This window comes from Muntiacus reevesi, chromosome 1, assembly GCF_963930625.1.
Source record: "Muntiacus reevesi chromosome 1, mMunRee1.1, whole genome shotgun sequence".
NCBI classification, from domain to species: Eukaryota; Metazoa; Chordata; class Mammalia; order Artiodactyla; family Cervidae; genus Muntiacus; species Muntiacus reevesi.
This window is the reverse complement of record NC_089249.1, coordinates 119,160,246-119,186,224: the sequence shown is the minus strand read 5'-3', so window position 1 is coordinate 119,186,224 and position 25,979 is coordinate 119,160,246. Positions and strand designations below refer to the sequence as shown.

Sequence of the window (25,979 nt, the reverse complement as noted above, 5' to 3'; positions counted from 1 at the left end):
GTAAACTAAAAATGAATTTCACTGATATTCAATTTTATCATTTGTTTTCTTAACCATTAAGTACACAGATGCAATACAGATGTAATAATCTTTTATAATCATATTGCAATTTCATAACTATAAATTCCAATAAAACTAGGAAACTTTAATTTTAATAAGTGAGATCATAATGTATACAGAGCTGCCATAAGGTATAAATTAAATCATGTATATACATAAATACACATACACATTCCAAAAGCACTTTGAAGAGTTCCAAGTGTTTCTTCTTTAGCTATTGCTAGATGTTTCCAAACACAGCATAAAACTGCTCATCACAACACCCCATGTGGTAATGTCAAGAGGAGAGTTGGAATGGGGTGAAAGGCACAGAATTCACAGTAAGACACAGCTCACTGTGTGAACAAGGAAAGCCAGATTTGTGAGCACTGATGGTTTAAACAACAATGTGGAGCCACTGATTTTCTGAACTGACTGTAAGAAATAGTTGCTAGTACTTATACAACCTTTTACATAGGACATCATACCAGGTGCCACCCAAGTATAAAAGATCCATTCAGTTGTCTCAAGAGGTAAAGTTACATACAAATCCCAAGGACAAGAATGGGCATCTGAGAGACCAGTCCTCCTGTGGCTAGATGGTGTGCCACATGGCCATTCTTTAGTCAGGTTCTGCTAGAGAGAAGGCCAACTTTCGGCTAACGCAGGATCCTTGGATCAAACTAACAAAAGTTTTCAGCCTACAGAATAAAGCATATTAAAGTCTGAGCCTTACAAGTCAATTCAGGAAGCTAGAAAATACATTAAAACATTTTTTTTTTCCAAGATGGTTTAATCACTTTTCAGAGAAACAAAACTTTCCAATGAGCAAGTTAAAGTACCCCCAAATCTTCCAGCAGGGTCCTCTGCCACTACCTGGGCACGGCCACATTCTTCCTCCAAGAGAAGTGCTCAATTTTCATCACCAGTGTTCTTAGTAGATCCACTATTCACTGAAAAAATAAGTAAACATACAGCCAAGTGTGTATACTGTTTCTGTTTAGCCTGTTCTGTTTTTCCCTCTTCTCTCATCCCTTCTGATTTATACCAACAGCTCTGCTCATGGGGACAGACAAACCATGTCATGTCCCAGGCAGCTGAGATATACAATTCTGGCCACAATAAATACAGAAATGATGTCTGAAAGTGGCAATTATATTTTGTGAGGTAACATCCTTTCTGACTCTGCGGAAGACTCAGGAATGGTCACTTCACAGTGTGGGTAGGATCTGATACTTGCACCACTGAACAGACCACTATTATCATTCAGGCTGGCCAAGTGTGGCTGGAATAAATTTTTCCAGGATTTTTTTAAACTTAAAATTGAGGGTCAGTATATAGTGAATGAATGTGGGCTGACAGAAGACTAGCTAATCGCCATCTCCTTCTCTTCATAGGAAAGGAGACTGAGAGCAGAAATGGAGCTCCTTTAAAGGAGCTGTCTTGACTACAGCAAAACTATGATTTACTCACTAATGGAGAGTTCTACGAGGATAGACACTGGGCCTTTCTCTCCTATATTTATTTCCCCAGTGTAGCATGTATACTGAATTAATATAACTGTAAGCTACTCCAACTTATAGATTTTTTTTTTCAATTTGCAAAATGGGAGCCAGAATAACTGCTCTATTTATTTTATTGTACAGGGAAGCTAAAAGGAAATAGCACGTAAACACTTTGAAAACTGTTAAGGTTAAAATACAGATTATTTGCTTGAGGCTTATAGCCCTTTATCTCCATTGTGCAGGTAAGGAAAATAAAGCTCAGAGGCAGAGTGAATGCCAAGGACCCAGCTAATAAGAGGTGATGCTAGAACTATAAATTTGGATCTTGCTTCATATTCCAATTGCCAAGTTCCTTGGGTTTGCCAATGGTACCTAGATGTAACACTGTACCAGCAACCAAACTGGGGTTCATCGGGCCATTTTTACAAGGAAGGCACTGAAATAGGTTCTACCCAAGATATGGTCCTGATCTTTACAGAAGTTCATAAAGGTCCAAGCAGAGTCCTTCATAGCAGAGTCCTTCAGGTCTCACTCCATGATAATACAAGCTAGTTGTTTTCTCCTCTGGCTTTCTCAGGATTGAAACCATTATAGACTTTATTGCACTGTAAGGTTGCCATGTGTGTTCTTGTGCCTGAACTCCATCCCCACCCCACTCCCCCCCACCCCCCTCCCACAGAAACAGAAAGGAAGAGAGAGGGGGTAAGCAGGAGTGAGGCAGGAGAAAGGAAGTAAGGATTTACTGGCCCAAGAAGAGACAGATGTGGGAACTCCCTGACAGTCTGGTGACTAAGACTCAGTGCTTTCACTGCTGAGGGCCAAGGTTCAATCCATGGTTGGGGAACTAAAGTCCCACAAGCCTCATGTCACGGTCTAAATAAATAAATAAAGGACTGATATATAAGTAACTTCTATGTTAGTGTTTTCACTAATTCAAGTAATCATTTTTGGGTTGTGTGCATGCATGCTAAGTCACTTCAGTTGTGTCTGACTCTTTTAGACCCTATGGACCATAGCCAGCTAGGCACCTCGGTCCAAGGGATTCTCCAGGCTAGAATACTGGAGTGGGCTGCCATGGCCTCCTCCAAGGGGATCTTCCCAACCTAGGGATGAAACCTGCACCTCTTAAGTCTCCAGTACTGGCAGGCAGGTTCTTTACCACTAGTGCCACCTGGGAAACCTAAAAAGGCAGAAGTATTCTGTGATTCTGAGTTATATTAGAGAAAAATATTTTGCTAATTTTTTAAGTTAATGGGCTTTGTGCTGTTTGGTATTGCAGTTTGGGATGCTTTTCCTTTTGCTGCTTACTGAAGTTGCCCAGTTTTCTTCTTTTAATGGAGCTCCATTCTTTTTTTTCCTTAGTCTGAAATGTAGCATGCCTTTACTGTGTTATTTAAATCTACCAGCTAAGTTTGGCATACAGGACCTGTGAGACAAGAAACACCACTCTGAGCACTTCCCACTCCACTGATACAAGGTGTGGGGACAGCACTCTAGGCCTCCAATCCAGTGGGGCTACATTAACTGCTTAACCTTTTCCATTTCATAAAAAGCCAAAAGCAAACAAAACTTGTCTATTGCCCATAGACGGAGGCAGACTTTTAAAAAAATAAACTATGGCCATCTATACTCATAACAAACATTTTAACAATTATCAAATGTGAAAACAACTGAATCCCAGGCCAGAAATACACATCCCCCAAACTAGAAGAGACACCTTTGCTATGAACTCGAGATCAAAATCCAACTTTTTTTGCCTCTGGAGAGAGAAAAAATCTCAAGGCTTTCCAAAGAAAATGCCCCATTCTTATATAACACCCTTTTTCTGCCCTCCCCCGCACTAAGGGACCACCCTGTAGAATATCCAGTGCTGTGAGAATGTATAAAGAAAAAGCCACCTTGAAGTGCTTACACAAAGAAATGCATCTACAGGAAGACCTGGCATTATTTTTAGAGCGCATGTATTCATGATGTGACAACACTGATGTGGTCCTTAAAATCCTGCTAGATCTTCTTCAGTTCTCTGCTACAGCAGCTCTAAATGATCCTCTATACTGAAAGCGCAAGTCACTTGAGGTTCATGTAAATAAGTCAAATATCAAACAACCACCAAAAAATACCAAATTTTACTTCATAAGGTTCCAAGTACACTACAAAAGTAGCCTTTTCTCTTTGCTTCGTGACAGGAAGCCTTACTTCAATGTGCATTCCTAAAGAAGGTGAAAGAGGAGCTGTGTGTGCTCTGTTTATTTACACAGACAGTGTTTGCTCTGGCTAGTAACCCGTATTACTAAACAACTTTCCCTGAAACCAACATTTAGAGAGAGAGAGCTATGTGAATTATATTAAGGAAAAAGAAAGGTTTTACACAGTTTAAAAAAAAAAAAAGTGAAACTGGCCATTTAGTACTGAAATTTCTAATTTAATTTCAAAAAAATAAAAATGGATGCTCTCAAATTGTAAACAAAACAAAACATAAAGTCAAGAATTAACCTAAAGATTTAGAGAACTAATTGATTATTAGAAACTTCATGTTTGCCAATTAAAAATTTGGCATCAAATTGTGGCACTGACAAAATTTGGCTAGTTTAAAAAATTTTTTTCTATTAACTTTCACAAAGAAAAAAAGTTACCATACACACATACAGAGAAGACCTTACAACAAAGGTTATTGCCTATTAAGAGTCTATAATGCTGGTATAACAATAAAACCTGAACCATATATTCCCATCCAAGGATTCTATGGTTCTCTGGAGTTACAATGAGACCTGGCCTGTACCTATAATTCTTAGCTTAAAGTGCTATCTAGTGGTTCTGAGTTAAGGTAAGTAACTTCATTTTCTTTTTAGAATTTTTAAATTTTACTCATCTTCTAGAATTTACATTCAGTTATATAATTAGTTTCAACAATAACTGCAAATACGGATAAGTCACCTTATATACTAACATTTTACACATACCATTTCCAGTTTTGGTACTTCCTCCCAACTTCACTACTCACCAAAGAGGAAAAAGTATAGAATACTAAAAATGTTTTGTGATCTCTCATTTTAGGAATCTCTAAGGAGTTTTAACTAGGGAATAAATTTATCTGATCTTAGACAGACTGCTACTTAAAGATTATTACTTTAGAAAAACACAAAATACAAAAAACTCCAGAGGGAAAGGACATCTTTTTATAGGCAGACATTCTGTGATTCATTCATTTTAAGTTGATAAAAACCTAAAGGCTCTCAAACAGGACAGAAGCAATAGCTCAATTATATTTTTCTTTATAGCATTATCTGTAATTACAGAGGAAATTCAGTTATGTGTGTAAATACAGTGAGAAAATATATAAAGACAATCATGTAACTGTTTCAATTTCACCAGTTATTTAAGTTACCAGGAAGAAATTTACACTCACCTTGGTGAAGAACTTTCATGTCATTACTGTATTCTTTTAGTACCACATGTAATGTTGGGTACTCAATGATCACTTTGCCCCTCAAATTGTCAAGGAGACTTTTGTCAGGATCCAGCTCATAATATCTTTTAGAAAAAAAGCAAAACAAAAATAAAAACACCTTTTTATTTGAAGTTACTCATAAACAAAATATAAGTCCCTTATATTAAAAAATTTTAAATGGAGATGACAATAATTCAATAGCTGTTTCCTTATAATATAGTAAGTTTACCACCACTAAGAAAATTTGGTAAAAGAGCTATTATTATGATGTCCCAAAGTAAATCAAAAGCATATCAAATAATTTGACACTAGGAAAGCTCTAGAATAAGTTATTCATTTTCATCTTAAGGGATAAAGGCTTTTATATAATATCTATATTTGATGTGTCATGAATTTTTCTTGGATAAAATACTGACTAGCTAAAAATTCAAATTCCTCAAATATATTTAGTTTGAGCCTTAAAAGAAAACCAAAAAAAAAAAACCAAAAAAAGAAAACCAAACAACTAGCCCTGATAGTTTATAGTAATATATGGCAGTAAAATAACTGGCTATAAAATACTTCTGTAAAAATTTAATTCTAAATTATATTTTCCAAAATTTATATTACCATATAATTAAATCTGGATTTCCTTTATTTTGAAATTATAAAAAAAAACAGGTTTGAGTTTATGAATGAGGTAAAAGCACAAAATATAAGAAATATGGAGTTTATCTATAAACAGTTGGACACGACTGAGTGACTTGCATTTTTTGGGCTTTCCTGATAGCTCAGTTGGTAAAGAATCTGCCTGTGATACAGGAGAACCCGGTTCAATTCTTGGGTTGCGAAGAGCTGCTGGAGAAGGGATAGGCTACCCACTCCAGTATTCTTAGGCTTCCCTCATGGCTCAGTTGGTAAAGAATCTGCCTGCAATGCAGGAGATGCGGGTTCACTTCCTGGGTTGGGAAGATCCCCTAGAGAAGCGAAAGGTTACCCACTCCAGTATTCTGGCCTGGAGAATCCCATGGATTGTATAGTCCATGGGGTCGCAGAGTCAGACATGACTGAGCGACTTTTACTTTCACTATGACATAAGCCAGTAAATGTGTCAGGAAATTAGTTAATATTCTCTAAAGTATGAAATTCTCAAGTCATTATTTAAAAACAATATTTTTTTCAGTTGATTAAAGTTATATGCCCCTAGCATTCTTCCTTGCTTGCTCTCTGAGGTAGGAAGAAAGGAGTGAATTTCAGCTAGCTCATTAGGAGCTGTTTAAGAGAATGTGCTGGCATGTGACTATCATGTCATGACAAAGAGGAGAAACCTCAGAACCTCCACCAGTATAGTGCAGAAGTTCTCCAACATTTTTTCTCTTATCTCCACAGATGACAGATGATACTCACATGCAAAGCACATATACCAAGAGATACCAGGCCTGACAGCTGGAACACCATCCTCTTTCCTTCCACTCAAGAAAGTACACTGAAATACCAGTCAGTGATCAACAGTGAGGCTGCCATTGATATACATTTGAATCTGCTGTAATTTTAAGAGCAAAACATTCAAATTTTGGTATTTCTTAGCAACAAACTATTTGCACCACACTTTGCAGCTGACTGAGACATGCAGCACAGTTACTAAGAACGCTTGGTGTAGTGATTCCTCTGTAGGCTAACTCTGTCCCACGCAATAGTTTTTCAATGAGGGAAAACAGAATTTCTTCACAAAATGCAAAGCTGAGCCCACTACAAAAACTGATTTCTATTTAAGAAATGAGTGACAAGTGAGAAAACAACTGTAAAACCAAAACTTTACTTATGTTTGCATGACCACAATTAAATTCTTCACTTGAGAATCATAGAATACTTTTTACATTGGAAAGAAACCTGAAATGCAAAACACTCAGTTTTCCTAAACTAGTCACCCTCATGCCCATAGGCCACAGAACGCATACATTCTTTTCGCTGTGTAATGTAATACAGACATGTTTATGATACTTTAAAAGTGGTTCCAGCCTTCAAGGAATAAATGCTTCACATCTTTTACACGTTATTTCCATTTGAAACAAGCCATATTTTTTTTTAAGCTAACAGTGATTATACAAAAAAGAGATTGAATTAGATATAGAAGTATACAATTAACTTTTATAAAGTCAAATATAAAATGGATGTAACTCAATTTTTCTTAGGAGAAAGTAAGACTTGAAGTTTGAAATAGGAACTTTTCAAGTGGCATCCTACAAACACTTGTAGCAACTTATCTTCTGTACATTTTAAACGAATCATAGGTTTCTATTAAGAGACATTTTCCAAATAAGGGAATGTTTTCTACATATTTAATTAGTTTTGGTAAAGAATTTTCAGTTCATATCTAATGTTTTAGGTATTTTCTTTGTAAAATATTACATCTTCGTTAAGCTTCTCTAGATTTCCAAAGTGAAACAATTAAAATGAACCTGGTATGTTGTGTGGTTTTAATTAGAATCACTGAATTTTACTTAGTGTTTACTAAAAGATGTTGCAAACTTATCATAGCAATATTGCTATCGAGTGTCAATAAGCTTGGAGAACTGTTTTCCAGTCTGTCACTTAAAAGAGGTCAGACTTCACTGAAATTCTGAATTTCTTTGATTTTTCTTACTAGTGGTTACTCTTAGTCTACCATTAATATTTACCAGTAATTAGGAAGTAAATTATGTAAACTGTTTTATAAAGAAAGGCTATTAAACATAAATGTGGTTAACATTTTGTGGACCTGGGGTTTAGTTAAAGGAGGCAGTAATTTTTGCTGGTTGCTTGGGTTTGGAGTCTAACATTCAAAGTCCTGGCTCCATCTCTTACTGGTCTGTTTCTTGACAAGATACTTCTCTAATTCCTATTCCATACTTGAAAGTGGAGATAATAACCGTACCACTTCAGAGAATTATTACAAGGGCTAAATGATAAAACACAGAAATTGTTAACTCATTTACTTAATCTGTGAACAGTTTTACAGTTGTATTTACCTAAAATAACAATTCATTCTTACAGAAACTTTAGTTCAAAACAGTGAACATTTTCAATAACGAAGAATGGCACTTATGTAGCACTGAAACACTTACTTTTTAATGCGTTCTGCATTTTTAAATGTAGCCTCACAGCCTTCCTCACAACTTTCAAATCATTATTTTGAATTACATTTACTTCCAAGAGGTTATAACTACTTTGAATGCTTCTGTATCCATTATCTTGAGGCAAGCTGTAGAGTCTAGCTTGGCACTGCCCAAAACCTTTAGGAGTCAGCTCCTTTGCAAGCCATTAAGTCACTAAATCCTAAGTGAAAGCTTCATCTTTTTTTGAAATTTTCACGAACTCTGGTGTTCCCATTAGTAAAAGGGTTCTACTACCACAAGACAAACCACTTGGGTTTGAAAGAATTTACATACCAACATTTGTCTTTTCTTTTCCTCTTAGGGACTCTCTTAGACATTTCCTTTTGTTATTTCACTTGCTTATTAGTCTCACAGGCTCACTAGCCGACCCAGCTCCAGGCACCTTCACCGGGGCATCGCAAGGGCAGCACAGCTCAGGAGGCTAAACAGGCATTACAGTGATTGGTATCATATACGTAGAAGAGGATTGATATTCAAGGGTATGCTTTTAAGCTTAGCTCTGTTACTAACTTTCAAAGAAACTGGCCAAGTTCTTGAACTTCCTTCTCTCTTTATTAGCAATTTAGGATTTTTTAAACTTCTCATAACTCAAAAGAAGACAAGAGATTTAAAAAAAAAAAAGAAAGGAATCACAAACCACTCTATTTCCTATCTAACCACTGATGACCCTTAGACCATCTTCCCTTTTATCCCCTTAAAAAACAGGTGAACTAAAATCGAATATTCTCCAAATTTAACAGTTTAATAGCAATCCCGAGGTCACAGAATTTTTCCACTACAAAATAAGGTCATTGGATAAGGTGATCACCAAGATCCCTCAGCTCTAAAACTGTGCAAGTTTTTTGATATTCCTCTACAAAAGGCAGCACTTCACCTATATTCTTCATAGTTGTGTGTATTTATTTCTTAATTTAGGTTTCTAGGTTAAAAGTGCAAACTGTACACAGCTGGCTTAGTCTTAACATAAATCAGTTTATTGTTATCTGATAGGCAAATGTTTTTCAAGTATGACTTATCTTGGTATAAACTGAATTCAGTAAAGTTAATCAATTATAAACTAAATGTTTTAGATTCATACTTATCAAATTCCTTTAAAATAAGTAATTTTAAAGTACTACACTTATTTCAATAGAGCAGAAAGAGAACAGATTAAGGGAACAAACTAGCTTTTAAAATTCAAATGAAAAGGAAGAAAGAAACCAGATTGGTGATGAAGACCCAGAACAGGGGAGAAAAGGATACATAAATCCAAACTAACACATGCAAAACCAAACTAACACATGTAAAACCAAACTAAATACAGGGGTCAGTTTTTTTTCTAATTCTTCTGTTTAAAAGAAAAAGGCATTAGTTAAAATTTCTCCAAATGATACTCCCATGTGACAATTTTTGCAACTCAAATTGTTCACGTCACATTAGAAACAGATTTTGCTTAAGTCAAATTTTCTTCTTATCTAATTTCACTTAGTTTTAATATTAAAAATATAACAGTAGTTGAACTAGTAGTTTGCTGCACCTTGTTTTGGGACTTTTATGTAATTTACATAAATGTATAAATGAGGACTCCACATGCTTGTCATGGAGCACTGGTCATGAGTGGGGCAGTGCAGACACCTGCCTCCATTCAGAAAGCTCTACAGCTCAGAAACGCACAGGTAGATGATCCCAGTCTATTGATGACATGAAAGCTATGGGATGTAGTGAAATAAACGGTCCAACTACACATTTTAAAACATTCTTTAAAGAGGGCTTTACAAGGCTCTTATTCTAGATGCCATTAGTAGTAAGCTCAATTACTTGTAAATCCAGAAGGCTTGGGTTCCAATCTTATCACAGGTCCTTACATGCTCTGATTTTTCAAGGGTATTCAATTTTCCTCATCAGTATAATGATGGAAGTTATTTAGCTTGTAAAAGTTATCTAACTCATCAGCAGGCTTGTAAAGATTAAATGTAATAGGTGAAAATGTTTCTAAAATGTAACTTGCCAAACTAGTATCAGTAATAAGACTTTGCACTTCAAAGGTAGTTTTGCACCTTTAACAGGAAAATAACATACTTATCAGGAATTATGTTCATTGTTTATATGATGGACAAGTTAGTAGAAAAAAGTATAAATCCTGTAGACAAAAAGACCTGAGTCCAAATCCTGGCTTTGTAACTGTAGTTTGGTTTCTTTGGGTAACTCAATTTCTCAGAGACCACGATCCCTATCTTATAGAGATACAGTACATGCTTCATTAGAATTAGTGCACATGAAAATATTGTAAACAGTCCCTAGCATTCATTCACCAATCAATTCCTTAAATACTTATTTAGTATCAACCATGTAAGGTGGCTCAGATGGTAAAGAATTAGCCTGCAATGCAGGAGACCCAGGTTCAAACCCTCGGCTGGGAAGATCCCCCGGAGAAGGAAATGGCAACCCACTGCAGTATTCTTGCCTGGGAAATCCCATGGACAGAGGAACCTCGAGGGCTACAGTCCACTGGGGTCGCATAGTCAGATATGACTGAGTGGCTAACACTAAGATAAAGATAGTCTCCTAGGTAATGGAAGTTCACAGAAATAAACCCTACAGTTGATTGGAAGTGCCAATTAAAGAAACAAGCCATCACATTTCATTGGGACACGTGTCATGATAGAAATCTAAACCTAAGTAGATATTCAGTAAACCTTCTCTCTTATCCCTTATTCACCTCCAAATGTTCTTTCAGGCTGCAGAGGTGCCTGTAGTATTTAGGCACTTCATTTGCTAACCCGAGCTCCTTCCCTCTTTAATTCATTCTTAAAAATCCTTCCCCCTGCATGGATTTTCTCCTAATTAACACAGGGAATTTTAATTAGCCTTTCTCCTGTTAACAAAGCATATCTTTCTTCTGGTGCTAGACTAAATGCAAAAGTCTGATACACCTTCAGTCTTCATTAGGAAGTATCACTTTGGAAAATATGATCATGTTCCTCCAAATAACTTATTAAAATGTTAAGTAGTTCATGAATTAACTACACCATAGAATTATTTGCCTGTTTGGTTATTCCTCACTCAACACATACTTACTAAGGTCTACCATGTACCAGATGCTGTTTCAAGAACTGGGAATACAATGGTGAACTATTAGGTATTCACTAGAGATGAAAAGATGAAGGCTTTCTAGGAAGAAATCACATGTACAAGGTATTAATAGAGAATATGGGAACACACACAGAATTCAAACGGTTTTGGTACTGATAAATTTCAGTGAGAAGTCTGGTTGAAAAGGAGATGAGGTACCTTGGCTAAAATGAATCACCTAGAAATTTCAATATGTCATTATTCTCTCTGCAGAGTATATAAAACTTGATGCAAGTTATTATGTAACTTGCATAACTAGAATGGATAAAATTAGTGGATTAACATCAAGCTGAGAGTTAAAATTTATTTTCCAAGTTTTTAGAGAAAACTTTTTATGTTTTATATAATCCTCTTAATCAATAATCAAAATAGTACATGGCTGAAATGAGATCATTACTATGGAAACTATAGGCTTATCATCTGTTAAGACTTTGACTGTCATATCATTTTGGACCTACTTTTCAGTACAGTCTCTCAAATTAAAATTCACAAGTTCACAGCAACTGAAACTTCAACCACTCATCCATTCAGCTGAGTTTCAGCTTCCCTGGAGCTAAGTAAGAATAAACTTCTCTAAAGCTACGTTTACAATTCTTATCATAAAACTGCCTCAAGCAGAATGCCACACATGAAACCCATTTCATCACTGGATGTGTTGTGAGATGATGAAAGTATTTAGCAACCTGTGCTACATATTTTTTTATGTGTGCAGACATTCTTCAGGTTGATCCTAACATTTTCTAGTTCTGAAATGATCCCTTGCTTCCTCTTTTCTAGAGTCCAGATCCAAAATGTGGCCAACGGTTAAGACCATTTTGAGCACGAACTCAGCCTGCTCATGATTCTCACTTTGGAAAATAATCAATAATCCCAGCAATGGATAACAAAGAACTGGGGTTGAGTTCTACATCTTCCAAAAACGTGTACTCTGATCATTTATGGCGCTGAGAGGCATGTGTTATATTGAAAAGACCATACCAAGGCTTTGGAGGCAGGTGTGCCTATGTTTGGATCTAGGTTTCATTAATTAGTGGCTACAAATCTGCAGTCTGAGCTTTCTGGGTAATGAAACATATTTATGATGTATAATGTACGTATGTTGGTGTTTAGTCAGTAAGTCCTATCTGACTCTTTTTGACCCTGTGAACTGTAGCCCGCCAGGCTCCTCTGTCCGTGGGATTTCCAAGGCAAGAAAACTGGAATGGGTTGACATTTCCTTCTCCAGGAGAACTTCTGGACCCGGGATTGAACTCTCATTTCCTGAAGTACAGGTGGATTCTTTACCACTGAGCCACCAGGGAAGCCCAAGGTATATACTGTGTAACATAATTATAATGTCTGTAAAATGCTTAACAAAGCACTTAAAAAACAGTAGGAGGCACTCAATAAGAGGGTGTCATTAATACTTATTATGGTCCATAAAGACATCCATCAGCCTTTAGATTTAACTCTGATTTTAAACACCCTTGCAGCAAACATTTGTGTATGTCTCCATTTGGGAAAACTTAGGCACATTCTTCACACTTTTCTGCTTATCATAACCTAAAATAACTTTAGAAAACAAAGATACTTTTGTACATTTTAAAACAGACATCTAAAATTTCATTTAAAAATCTTTATTCACAAGTTTAAACAGATTATAAAAAACATAATTTGTAGTGCAGTGCAAATACTGATACTTAAAATGAAAATGTTATATCACTCTTAAGTAAATTCACTGGAATTTAAATAAAATGGGAATGGTACCAGTATCACCAACTTAAAAACTGTTTGAACAAGTTCTTCATTAATAGTTAGAAATCTTACATGGTTTCCCCTTTCTCCTTGATTGTCTTTCCATTTCAGTTTTCTACAGAATTTTATCCTAAATACATTCATGTTTGAAAATCTTTTACTTATCACCCAGTTATACTTCCCTATAACAAAAATGTGTATGTTAGGTAAGAATTTCATTTTATTATCTATGAACTTAAGGCTTTAAATGTTAAAATTTCTTCTGGATAGAATAATTTTAATTATTATTATTACAAAACTGATCAAAACAAAAACATATTACAAACATTTAAAGTACAATTTTACTGGGAAGGCATCTCTTAATGAGATGAGTGAGTGCTGATGATGGCATCTTCTACTAACCTGCAAGGTTGTTTACAACTGATTCTTAGATTAAGTGATTTCCCCCCATTTATCTCTGCAGAATTCATTACTACAATTAAATTCCAAAAGGGAAACAAAAGGAAGTTTTGTGCTCTCTCATCTAGAGAGAACACTGCTGTTAGTCACTAACCCTTCCTTCATCACAGTTATTTTCAAGGGATCTAACTAAAAAGCAAAACCGGTCTCTGGCTATTTACATAAGACAAGGCATCTGAAAGTAGTTAATGCTGTTCTTAGAAATCCTGAAATTCCTTTAATGTTCTCTGATATATACTTAATTCTATACCATTATTATCAAAATAATCTTAAGTTCCAAGGTCTTCAGTTCCTTAATGGCAGGATATTTTTTTAAAAATCCTAACTTTTAACATGTATATTATACATTTTTTACTTAGAATATCTTCAAAGTATAATTTTCAATCATTCTCTGTAAGCCTGAAATAAGATTTAGTTTCCTAGTACTAGTTTGATTAGGCAAAGTGTACAGACCCTATTTTAAAGATGTAGAAATCTGACTTCAAAAATTCATCCTAATGTTACACATTTCTGCATACAACTTCAACAACTCAACTGCATAAACATCTACCAAATACTTCTTATATAGAAAACACGTTAGACACTTGTATGGGGTTTAAAAATGTCCTCAAGGAGTTTACCATTCTGGGCAGTGTTTCTAAGTGTGGTTCCAGGAATAACTTCTATCAGGGTCCCTTATGAGGCAGAGACTAAAAAATGCAGGTTCTGTGTAAGATTGACTAAACCCAAAACTCTGAAGGTGGGCTGAAAATCAATATTTTCATCTGTCCTAGATAATTATGATGGACACCAAAATCTGAGAAGCAATGTTCTGAGAAAAGAAACACAGGTTAAATAATCAGTTGGAGAGATGCTTATGCCAAGGGAGCAAAATCATCCAGTAGGTGTCTGGGCGAGGTGAAAAGCAAGGCCACCTGGAGGTGGTGACACAGACAAGAGACCAGGCTCTCAGAATCAACAAAGTCTGAGAGGTGGTGCCTTGCAGGCAGAATTCAGAGTCTAGGAAGTCAGAATCTGAGCAAGTAACCTGAGCTGGAGGGTCACTCTGGTTTAAGGTAGAAGCGGCGGGGGGTCTTTGCTTGCTAGTGGGTGGGTGTTAGTGAAAATCAAAAAGAAGTCAGGAGGGTCTCACTTGAGGCCTTTATGGAGGCAAAACCAATTTCCCTAAAAGGGCATAGGAAAAAATATCTTAACTCTTAACTTCACAGTAAATGATTTTTAAATATTTCAAGTTACAGATCCAAAGAAAGTAAAGTAACTTTAGTTTTTTATTTAAAAAACATCCTCTCAACATGGAAATAAAATCATCCAAGAGAAATAGCTCATTCTTTTGCTGCTTGCTTTTTTGCTTAAAAAAAAAAAGAAAAAAGTGTTCCAAAATCATTAACGACAACCAGCAACCAGCATAGTAGGAAACAACTAATAGAATCTGTGCTAGTACAACAGGCAGTCCCCACAAGAGTAATAACGTCTTCTGTGACGTTCATGAAATCAAAGCTTAGGTAATATTTTAATTTGGCCTGGGTTTAAAGTCTCAACTCCTGGCTCTATGTGTCGATTTTTGGAAGTAGAGTAAAGACAACTGGTCTGTGCACCCATCAAAAACTGACATGCAAAGATACCCATGTTTTCTGCTATGCCGTACTATAAATACATATGTATTATAACATTTACCACATACCTATCTCCATTCCTCACTGTGAGCATATATATGTCTATGTGTTCCTAGGGCTTAGCATTGTGCTGGCATATGGAAGGGACTCAAAGAATATTAACTGAGTAAATGAAAAATAAAGACTTGATCAATCTTAACCTATTGATACTTCAGGTCAAGGTTACATATCAAAAAGCCTGTTCTCTGAACAATTGCTTTTTCTGAAGAAACTTTACATTATACTTGGCAGTTGTTTTAATAATCTCTCTCTCTCTCTCATTTTAGAGAACTGAGGGTTGAAGCATGCAGGAATTGGCAAATACAATCAGCAGGCCAAATCCTGTCCATTGTCTGTTTTTGTAAATAAGGTCTTATAGTCATACCCACTCATTTATGTATTGTCTATAGCTGTTTATGTGCTTCCATGGCAGCTTGACAATTGCCAACTGTACTGTCTGGCCACTCGCAAAAAAGCTGTCCGAACCTTGCTTTAAAGTGGTATCAACACCTAGCACATAGCAGGCACACATATATTTAAGTGAATTAGTACACTACTTATTGGGTCGTCCCTCGTGGCTCAGTTGGTAAAGAATCTGCCTGCAATGCAGGAGACCTGGGTTCGATTTCTGGGTCAGGAAGATCCCTGGAGAAGGAAATGGCAACCCACTCCAGTATTCTTGCTTGGAGAATCCCATGGACAGAGGAGTCTGGCAGGCTACAGTCCCTGGGGTCACAAGAGTCAGACACGACTTAGCAACTAAACCACCACCACACTACTTATTAAAAGAGTTAAGACTGAATTCCTACTATGGGAAAGTCACTGACTCAGCACTGTAAGGAATATAAAAATGAAGATGCATATGGCAGCCACTGTTTTCAAAAGGGAGTTCATCACCATATGAGATGTTTCACTGAGATAAATATAAGACAGGAATGTAGGAATCTATGAGAAGCTTTTGAGGCTCAAAGGATACAGAAATAGGGCGCTTAGTAATAAGGGATTAACATAGAAAGGCCATTCTTTTTGAAAGTAATGACTGAGAAAATGATGACACTGCTACGTGAAACTCAATGTGCCTTAACCCTCTCTAGACCTTATCTCCATCTCTCAGAAGACAGGTCCACACCAGGCACCCCAGTCAACTTAGCTTCATGTCTGTTTTCTTCTTTACAACAAAACTGTACCCTACTGCCTTATATAAACCCCAATTTTTTAAATTTATAGGCCAAGGAGAGTAAATGTGCTTAATTAATGGCTTTTGAGTAAATCTGGAAAGAATTCATCCCACAACAGTTTAAACCACGTTGTTGTCAAAATCAGGATCTTATATAAACATCAAAGCAGCAACAAAGTAAACATAAAACAATAGAAAATGCATCTGAATTTCTTTATGGAAAATAAATGATTCTTTATGGAAAGTAAATAGTAAAATATAGGTCTAAAATTTAATAGATTTGAAAAATTACAACTGAACAAACAACATCAAAGCTGGGAGTACTCTAACTTATTTTGTCAATAGGTTAGCAGCAATATAATGGCTGCCTCTGATGGTGCCTGGTATTACTGTCATAGCCTTTTCTGCTTCAAAACACCCATTTACTCTCTGAAAACAGAAACATGGTGAGAAATGATGTGCAAGAGGGTATCTTACATGAATTTTCCTCCACTGGGAATGTGAGCTCCACAGAGTCAAGAACAGTTTTCCTTCCTGCTATCAGTCTAATATCTATAACACCTGGACCACATTGGGTACTCACTAAGTGTCTGCTGAATGAATGAATGGATTTACTTAAGCCGACATACTTACATTTACAGTGAGTGAGCGAGTGAAAGTCGCTCAGTCGTGCCCGACTCTTTGCCACCCTATGGACTATACACAGTCCATGAACTTCTCTAGGCCAGAATACTGGAGTGGGTAGCCTTTTCCTTCTCCAGGGGATCTTCCCAACCCAGAGATCGAACTCAGGTTAGGTGGATTCTTTACCAGCTGAGCTACAAGGGAAGTCCATTTACTTTTACAAGAAGATACAAATTCAGTCCTGTGTATTCTGGAAAGAAAACGCCTAAAGAGCAACAAATTCCTTAGGGTGAGACACACATTCTATGATCACCTAAATCTAAACATAGAAGTTGAATAAAGTAAAGTTAAGCACAGGAAAACTTAAGATTTCTCTAGCTGATCAGTTATGTAATGGGACAATTGTCATAAAAACCCTCCAAGAATGAAAAAACACAACCAGTGGAAATCACCAATACCAGGTATTTGGTCAAAAGACTACTCTGAAGTTACTGGAGTGCTATAAATCGTATAATATACTTAAAATCAGAAAGTCACAAGGAAAATATGTTTCAACCTTCTAAGTACTTTTCAGGAAATAATAAAATCCTCCTTATCTTAAATTAGAAGCCTGCATTTTATAACCTATAATAATCTTACTTAGATGTTCTCTGAATGTACTTTCCTTTAATGGTGTACTGTTATTAAGTACACAATGAAATGTAAACTCTCATCTTAGCCTATCTGTGAATGTATAATAATCTGATGAGCACAGGTTTAAAAATCTTTAATTAAAAAAAAACTACTTCTAAAGGTATCTCCATAGTATCAAATTTCATTATTCATGATTAGAAACAAATAAAACTGGGGAGTTTTGTAGAAATTAGGATAACTATAATTAAGGCTGACTTAACAGTCAGAGATATAAGGATGTACCTTAGCCCAACATAGGTCCACCTTCAGGATAAAGGGTATCTCACTTAGAGTTTCTAACATTATTACTGCCTTAAAGTGAAAAACATCACTAATCAAAGTTACACAGCATGGCAATTTTTAAAAACAAAATTCTTAGACCTTGGTTGTAAGCTACTGCTTCCTCTTCTTTGATGGCATTTTCATATATTATTGAGTTTAAGTAAACAACTCAAATGGGGAAATCTGGAGGACATGTTTTCCCACATAGATAAGGGAAAGTCAGAATACTTTTCATGTTACTCAGTTTAGCTTGGGTTTAGTATTCTAGGTATTCCTTAAAGTCAATAGCATTCAACTTTTACTTTATTACTCTACCATTGTCTCCCCTCTGGGGTTTAAAAAGTTTAATCCAAGGCCCAGCTGAAGTCTTTCTTAGGTTTCTAAAGAAGGAAAGCCATAATATAAGAGAAAATAAAGGCTCTTATAGGGTAATGGAGCCCAGAGAAGTTGAGTGTCTAGAATTAGGTCATCTGATCTTCACTGCAGTATAGTCCTTTGACCTTATTTGGTGAAGGTTTATCCTCTTTGGTCCTTTGTTAAAATACTATCTACCAATCTCACTTGTATCCTCCTGTCTTGCTATGTTCGGATTTCTTTCTATGCAACTTCCTGAAAAGGTTTTACCAACTGCTTCCCTCCGGGTTGTGTCATGCTCCAGGCATTTCTGTCACTCTCCGAGAAAACTCTGTCCTCTAGTACAAGCTGAGATCACCATTCCCATTCTCTCTTCACAGATTTACAGTACGTATTTCCAAGTAGAAAATAAACACTATCTGGGCCCAAGCAGTCTATCCTACATTATAAACTTTAAACTATGCAGTATCTTACATTTACCTTACCTTTTATAATAGGTAAGGAATTCAAGGAATTTTGGTTTCCCTGAATTTTGGAAGAAGATGTTTTGTAAGAATCTATTTATCTGTTGTAATAGTAATAATAGCAATAGTAGCAATAGTAATAATAAAAGCATGCACTTACCATGTGCTAAATATTGATCTCAATCTCTCATGACAACCTGATTATTATTACCCCCCAGTTTAGAGACGAGGAAACTAAGGCAGTCAGGCTACGTAATTTACTCACGTTAATGTAATGAGCAGCAGACTGAGCCGGGATTCAAACCCAGCTTTGTTTTCACGGCTTGGATGCTTAAATTTCTAAGCTACACAAGCAGATGAGACCAATCATATTTATTCTGAAGTGGATCTAGTAGTTTTGCTAATGAAACAAAAGGGGGAAAGCATCAGAGATCTTAAAAGATCCGTGTCCTGTAATTTAGTGTAATGCTCACATAACTGGCACTTATTAAGGACACACTGCAGGGACTCTCAAAGATCTGTCAACATTGTCTGCTTCATCAACCCATTAAAGGAGGGACAGAGAACCTACTGCTACTAAAACTCTCAAGTCACAAGGCTTGTTAGAGCCTGCTTTCTTCACGTTCTATGTAGAGCTCTTTCCACTGTGATATATTCAACAGTCAGTTTATCAAACGAATGTTTTTATTCCTAAAGCAAAACCTGGAACATTGGAACTCTGTTGTATAGCATAGGCTTCCTCGGTGCCTCAGTAGTAAAGAATCTGCTTCAATGCAGGAGATGCAAGCGACTTGGGTTTGACCTCTAGGTCAGGAAGATCCCTTAAGAGTAGGAAATGGCAACCCACTCCAGTATTCTTGCCTAGGAAATTCTGTGAACAGAGGAGCCTGATGGGCTACAGTTCATGGAGTTGTACAACAGCTGGACATGACTGAGGGGCATGCACATACACCTGTACATACACCTACATACACATACATACATACACCTGCTTCAAATACAATGGAATTTTAAAACCTTTCAGTTGCACATGATGCTATTTTAAAATATTCTAACCAGGGTGATTTTTCAATTGCAGTTATCCTATAGTATGATGTGTGATTATCTAAAAATTTTAATTTGAAGGTCATTTTTAAAAGCCTAGGCTCTTCTGACAGCCAGATAATTAGTAAAATAACTAGCCACTTCCACTAAGCAAGCTATTTAGTTGTACTACAGAATTAGAAAACATTTAAAGAAATGTAAAGAGAAGCAACTTTACCTTACTAAATTTTGCTGTATATTTTCTACCTTCATTAAAATTCGGATCCCAGTCTGAGAGCAAATGTAGGCTTTCAACCTGAAATAAAAATGTCACATTAAAGGAAGTAAAACTGCTTTTTAGTGTATTTTATTTAATTTTTTTTAGTGTATTTTAAAACTGTGTCTATGGAAAACTAAGCATCTATGAATAGCTAATTATAACCCTTAAAATTTACCTATCCTAGCATAGAAAAAGTGTTAAAGATACTTTCTAACCAACAATCTAAATGTGAAAAAATTACCTATCTTCTCTCTGTACAGATTAATCTTGCTAATTTATTTATTTTTTTAAAAAAGTATCTAATTTGATGACAGGTATTTTGCCTTCTTGTTAAATATATGACCAGTGATAACAATTAGATTATTTGTAGTAAGAGGAAAGGCTTCCTTGGTGGTTCAGTGGTAAAGAATCTGCTTGCTAAGCAGGAGATGAGGGTTTGATCCCTGGGTTGGGAAGAACCCCTGGAGCAGGAAATGGCAACCCACTTCAGTATTCTTGCCTGGGAAATCCCACAAACACAGGAGTCTGGGGGGCTACAGCCCATGGGATCGCAGAGTCAGACATGAGCTGAATGACTAAACAACAGCGACTACAGTAAGAGAAGAAGAAACACGGTAGTGGTCCCAAAGACACAGTGTGGTGTGCGACAGGTCGGGTTTGAGTCTAGACAACATTTTTTATGAAAATTAGAAGATGAGATTTAACTAGAACTGAATCAGATGCTTTAGAATTCACCCAATTTAAAATTTAAAACAAACCAAGCATTACTACCTTAAGCAGGTATCACTCGGTGAAAAGAAACTCCTGTTGAGAAACACATTCCCATACTAACAGTTTCCTTCTTTCAGTGCCGACTACTATGTGTAAGACTCTGTACCAGGAACCTTATATACGTAATTTTTTAAAAGCTTCATAACAACTCTATCTAGTAAACATCATCATTCTCATTTTACTGATGGAAAAAATTAAGGCCCAGAAGTTAGGTAAGTAAGTTGGCTCCTGATCACATAGCTAATAAGGGACAGAATTAGCTATTCTAAAGCAGATATTCATAACTGAATCTTTCCACTATGCTATGTTAACCATTTTTGTCCATCTATTTCTGGACAGGAGGCAGAACTACATTACTTAGTTTTATGAAGACTTGGCTGAAACAGGATTTCCTGTCTTTAACTACATGGAAACTCTAATTTTCAGAGTTTTGAGTTCAACTTTGAAAGGCAGTTTAGTTTAAGGGGTAAGAGTACAGACTCTGAATCCAGGCCACCCGAATTTGAACCCTAGTTTCCCTAATTATTAGCTCTATGAGGTCACCTAGCCACTGTAAGGCTCAGCTTCTCCACCTGTAAAATGGAAATAATGGCAATAATCTACTTTAAAGGGTTACTGTGAGGATTAAATGAATTAATACAAAGTGTTAAGTACTGTTATTATGACTATAACCAAAATTCTCACCCAAAACATCACCTCTGACTGACAAACCCTGGAGTACACCCCAAGGAAATGGGACAGAAAGTAAACTGTATGAAAATATCACATTCTAATAAAAATATGGCTTTATCTAATAAACATGCACATAATACACACCTCATTATGTAGAATAATTTCAGAAAGTTACAAGATTTTTGAAACATACCTTTGACGAATTACAGGATCAGACTTTTCAGGATCAATGTAAGGTCTTAGGATTTCATTAAGAGTTTTATCATCTGGTACTCTTCCCAACAAAAACAAAAACAAAATTTATTATTTATAATTTTCTACTAAAGGTGTTAATTTAGAATTATTAAATATTGTGACTTTAGAGAAATAACTGAACACAGACCTTTTATTCTAGTCTTGGCAAAATATAATATCCTTTTAAGCAAAAATTACTTAGGAAAAAAGCTCATACATATTCATATACATTACTGTGCTACATATCCCTACCTGTAAAACATAAGTCCTTTCCCTGTTGTTAGTCAGTTAGGCAACCTTAAATAAGAAAGTTCTTCCCTAAAATTCATATGGCAATTACAAAGAGAGGACATTTATGCATAGCAAGAATATATGCTAAAGATAATATTTAAAAGGCAACTTTAAAATTTTCTTAACCCAAGGACTCAAATAGTATACTGCCATTCAAATTTTTAAATGGTATCTGAAAATGTTCATAATATGAAAAAAGTAGGATAAACAACTATTACGTGAATTAATTCCAATTATCAGTATAGATATTATTCACGTCCAAAATAATGTATTTTCTGAGGACACATTGTGATGTTAATAGCAGTAATTTTATTACAGTAGAATTTGGGATTATTTTTCATTTCCTGTGTAACCACCTGGTTGAAGATTTTTCCTCTTGATTCAGCCCTTCTGATTCTCCCTATGCTGCCCCCTTAACATCTGTCCCCATGTTGAAGTAAACACTATTATGATTTCTGTGCTAACCACTTCCCTCAGAGTTCTACCACTACTATAGGTATTCCTAAAAAGTATACTTTTAATTTTTTCCATATTTACATACAAAAATCATACTCAATATTCTTCCTTAACTTGGTTTTCTCACTTGACATTACTTTTGAGATTCATCCATGTTGATATGTGTAATTGCAGTTGATTCATCTTCAGTGGTGTGTAGCATTTCATTGTATGAATATCCCATACTTAAGTTATCCATTCTACTACTGACATCACATCACATCACTGACATCACATCATATTTTAACAGTTTATTTTAAATATGGAGACATAATGAAACAAGTAAGTTCTGAATAGATAGTGGTGATACTGTACCTTTTTTCTACATACACAGCTTGACTCTGAGGAAATTGAAGCTTCACATGCCAACAAAACTGTCGTTTTCTAAGAGAGAAAATAATCATGTGGGGGATCAAGGCAGACAACAGAAATCTAAACACACAACTAACTTCCTAAATTTTTGTTTTCTGATAATAATTCTAAAAGCATTCTTAAGAGTTTAACATATTTTTTTTTTCTACTAAAAGCTATTTTCTCTTTTCTAGAATGTTAGAGGCTATGTTTTTTAAACAATATACTTGCAAGAGGTTTTAAGAGGAAAAAATATTAAGCAGAACAGAAATTCCAAGGACTTCGCATTCTTGAATTAAAAGGCAATTTCTCATAGTTCAGGGGTTTCTGAGATCAGTGAGCTGCTAGTTGAAGCTTACAAATAAATTTCCTCATGACTAAAAATAAAAAGCTGATGTCTCTGCCTGACTAGTCTGGAAGTGAGGTGAATGAAGTATTGTCCAGTTGAGACCAGCTGGCTGCAGATACACTTCCGAGCCATGAGTACGTGCATCCAGTAGCAAAACAGGAGACAACAAGTTGGTTGCTAAGGAGAAAGCACTCTGGGTTAGCCCATTCACGATTAGTCTAAACTTTGGCTTGACACAGAATCAACTGTAACAATTCACTAAACGCGTGGTTTGTAGAAAAACGGCCATATGCTCTATCTAATACATCTAAATTTGGTGACACTAGAGACCACTCCTTTTAAAAAAAATTTAATGTTCAAAATATTCAATCCATTACAGAAATGTAAATGTCTTCACTACATGATTATTTTATACCTGTTTTCCTTTCTTAGCAAATAAATTTCTAACAACCCACTGGCAAGTTTATTGCTAGCTATATGTACAAGCAATGGTCAACATCTCCTATAAATCTATCCCTTAGCAGCATGGCCCCAAAATCTAAAATAAATTTTTTTAATGCAATCTGGTAGAATATCTCCCACCAAACATTTATATGATTTCGTCAATTTTTTGTGTGAAGACTAACATAAAATTAAGTAAAAATCCTTCTATTAATGTAAGTTATCACAGATTTGCTTATGGATGCTTTCTTTAGTAACAAGACAGTTTTGGGAGAAAAATAGAGAAAAATATATTGATGATGCTTGATAGTGCCACTTATACAAGAAGAAATCATGTTAAATTTAATTTTTTTTTTTGGATAGATTTAAGCTGTAAAGCAGCCCTTACTGATTTAAAGGTTGGATATCTAAAATCTCAGAGGAGAAAACTTAAAAAAAACCAAAAAAGCCTGAACACAAATGCAACAGTTGCTGGTTTTAAATAAAGAGTTCTTCTCAAGTGAAACACCGTGCAGTATTGGTTACCTGTGAAATAGGTAAGTACAGTGTCAGCATCAAGAGGCCAAGAGACACCACATTTCTTAGTATGAAGTAGTTTTTTAATCTTAACGCACGATATGGTTTCTTCTAAATATATTTAAGTTACAGAGGGAAGAGAAAAGATTACCAACTTGTTATGTTTTGGAATTATAAATCATAATTACCGCAATCATTGCTTCAGTAATTTCAAGAACGATTTGCCTTTCTTAACATTCAGTGGACCCCAGATACCCTCAGAGAGTACTTAACATTCCAAAAACAAAGGCAGAAAAGTTCTTGTAAATAATTTTATTAGTTGTAGTTAACTTGTTGTGGCTATATGTGAATCATTCATTACTATTTTTATTATATATTGCTGAATTATGCCTCTTATCTATTTATATTTGGCCCAAGTTCAAACATGAACAAATCTGAAAAGTGTATTTAGCTTAAAAACAAAAAGACAATAAAAACACTCAACATACACATAGTCAACCAACTTGCATGTTGCCATACTTATATGCTTAAGATACTTTCTTCTAAGAAATGTACGATTATAAATGTGGTTGATGAGTCTCTTCACTGTTCCTTGATCCAATTCCCTTCTCCTTAAGAGAGGTAATTACTATCCTGAGGTTGGGCATCTATTTTTGCCATTTATGGTTTTACATTTTTAATACATATATAAATATATCTATAAGCAATATTTTGTATGATAGCAACAACTATTTCAATGTTATCATACTCTAAATACCTCATGTCATGCTCTTTATGTTATACTTTGGAGACTTATGATGATACATGTAAATCAGTTCATTAATTTTAACCATTATATAGTATTTTATTGCATGAAGAATGCCAAAATCTATTTATCGACTCTCTACTGATAGACATTTATAACTGCTTCCCATTTTTTTTTTTTACCACTTGTTCTTACATCACAATAAAGAAAAAAATAGAAGAATGGCCTCAGGGTTGGGGCTATCATCTACCTTTTCTGGTACATAGAATTTAAAGTTAACTTCACTGAAAAACTGCCTCTATGTTTTAACTCTATGATAGTATAAGAGCCATTTGTGAACAGTAATGCAGAGTCTAAAATTTAAGAGTGGATAAAGAGGTTGAAGAGTACTGAAATCATTCCTGAAATGATTGAGTTAATGAATTACCCCTGAGGTGGTTCTTTAGTGTTCCTGAAATTGATGTGTTCCTGACTAAGGCAATGAAATCTCTAAGTCTGAAAGAACTAACTTGGTTTTTCATTTTTCATACGTATATAGAGTGGTATGGGCTTCCCTGGTGGCTCAGACAGTGAAGAATCTGCCTGCAATGCAAGAGACCAGGTTTGATCCCTGGGTCAGGAAGATCCCTTGGAGAAGGGAATGGCTACCTACTCCAGTATTCTTGCCTGGAGAATTCCATGGACAGAGCAGGCTGGTGGGCTACACTCCATGGGGTCGCAAAGAGTCAGACACAACATAGTAACTGAATAGCAGTATATCACTATATGAAAGTGAAAGTAGCCATCAGTTGTGCCTGACTCTTTGTGACCCATGGACTACAGACCACCAGGTTCCTCTGTTCAGGGGTTTTTCCAGACAAGAATACTGGAGTGGACTGCCATTTCCTTCTCCAGGGGATCTTCCTGACCTAGGGATCAAACCCACATCTCCTGCGTTGCAGGCAGATTCTTTACTGCTGAGCCACCAAGGAAGCCCATATAGTGATAAAAGTCCTGCTTAAAAAAATACATACATCAAAGTGAAAGTAGTCAGTCACGCCCGACTCTTTACAGCCCACCAGGTTCCCCTGTCCATGGGGTTTTTCCAGACAAGAATACCGGAGGGGACTGCCATTTCCATCTGCAGGGGATCTTCCTGACCTAGGGATCAAACCTG

The 25,979-nt window shown here is 35.8% G+C and overlaps 1 protein-coding gene across 1 annotated transcript in view; it reads right to left on the bottom strand.

Moving 5' to 3' along the window:
• Positions 1-811: 811 nt before the first annotated feature.
• The window catches only part of ZNHIT6 (zinc finger HIT-type containing 6), a 59,398-nt gene continuing 34,230 nt past the window's right edge, over positions 812-25,979 (bottom strand). Inside the window, exons 6-10 of the mRNA XM_065928005.1 lie at positions 22,737-22,805; positions 21,595-21,675; positions 19,917-19,994; positions 4,951-5,075; positions 812-992 (exon numbers count right to left, since the gene is read on the bottom strand). Of these exons, the coding sequence (XP_065784077.1) occupies positions 952-992; positions 4,951-5,075; positions 19,917-19,994; positions 21,595-21,675; positions 22,737-22,805 (394 nt within the window). The 3' untranslated portion in view covers positions 812-951. The remainder of the gene's footprint in view (positions 993-4,950; positions 5,076-19,916; positions 19,995-21,594; positions 21,676-22,736; positions 22,806-25,979) is intronic.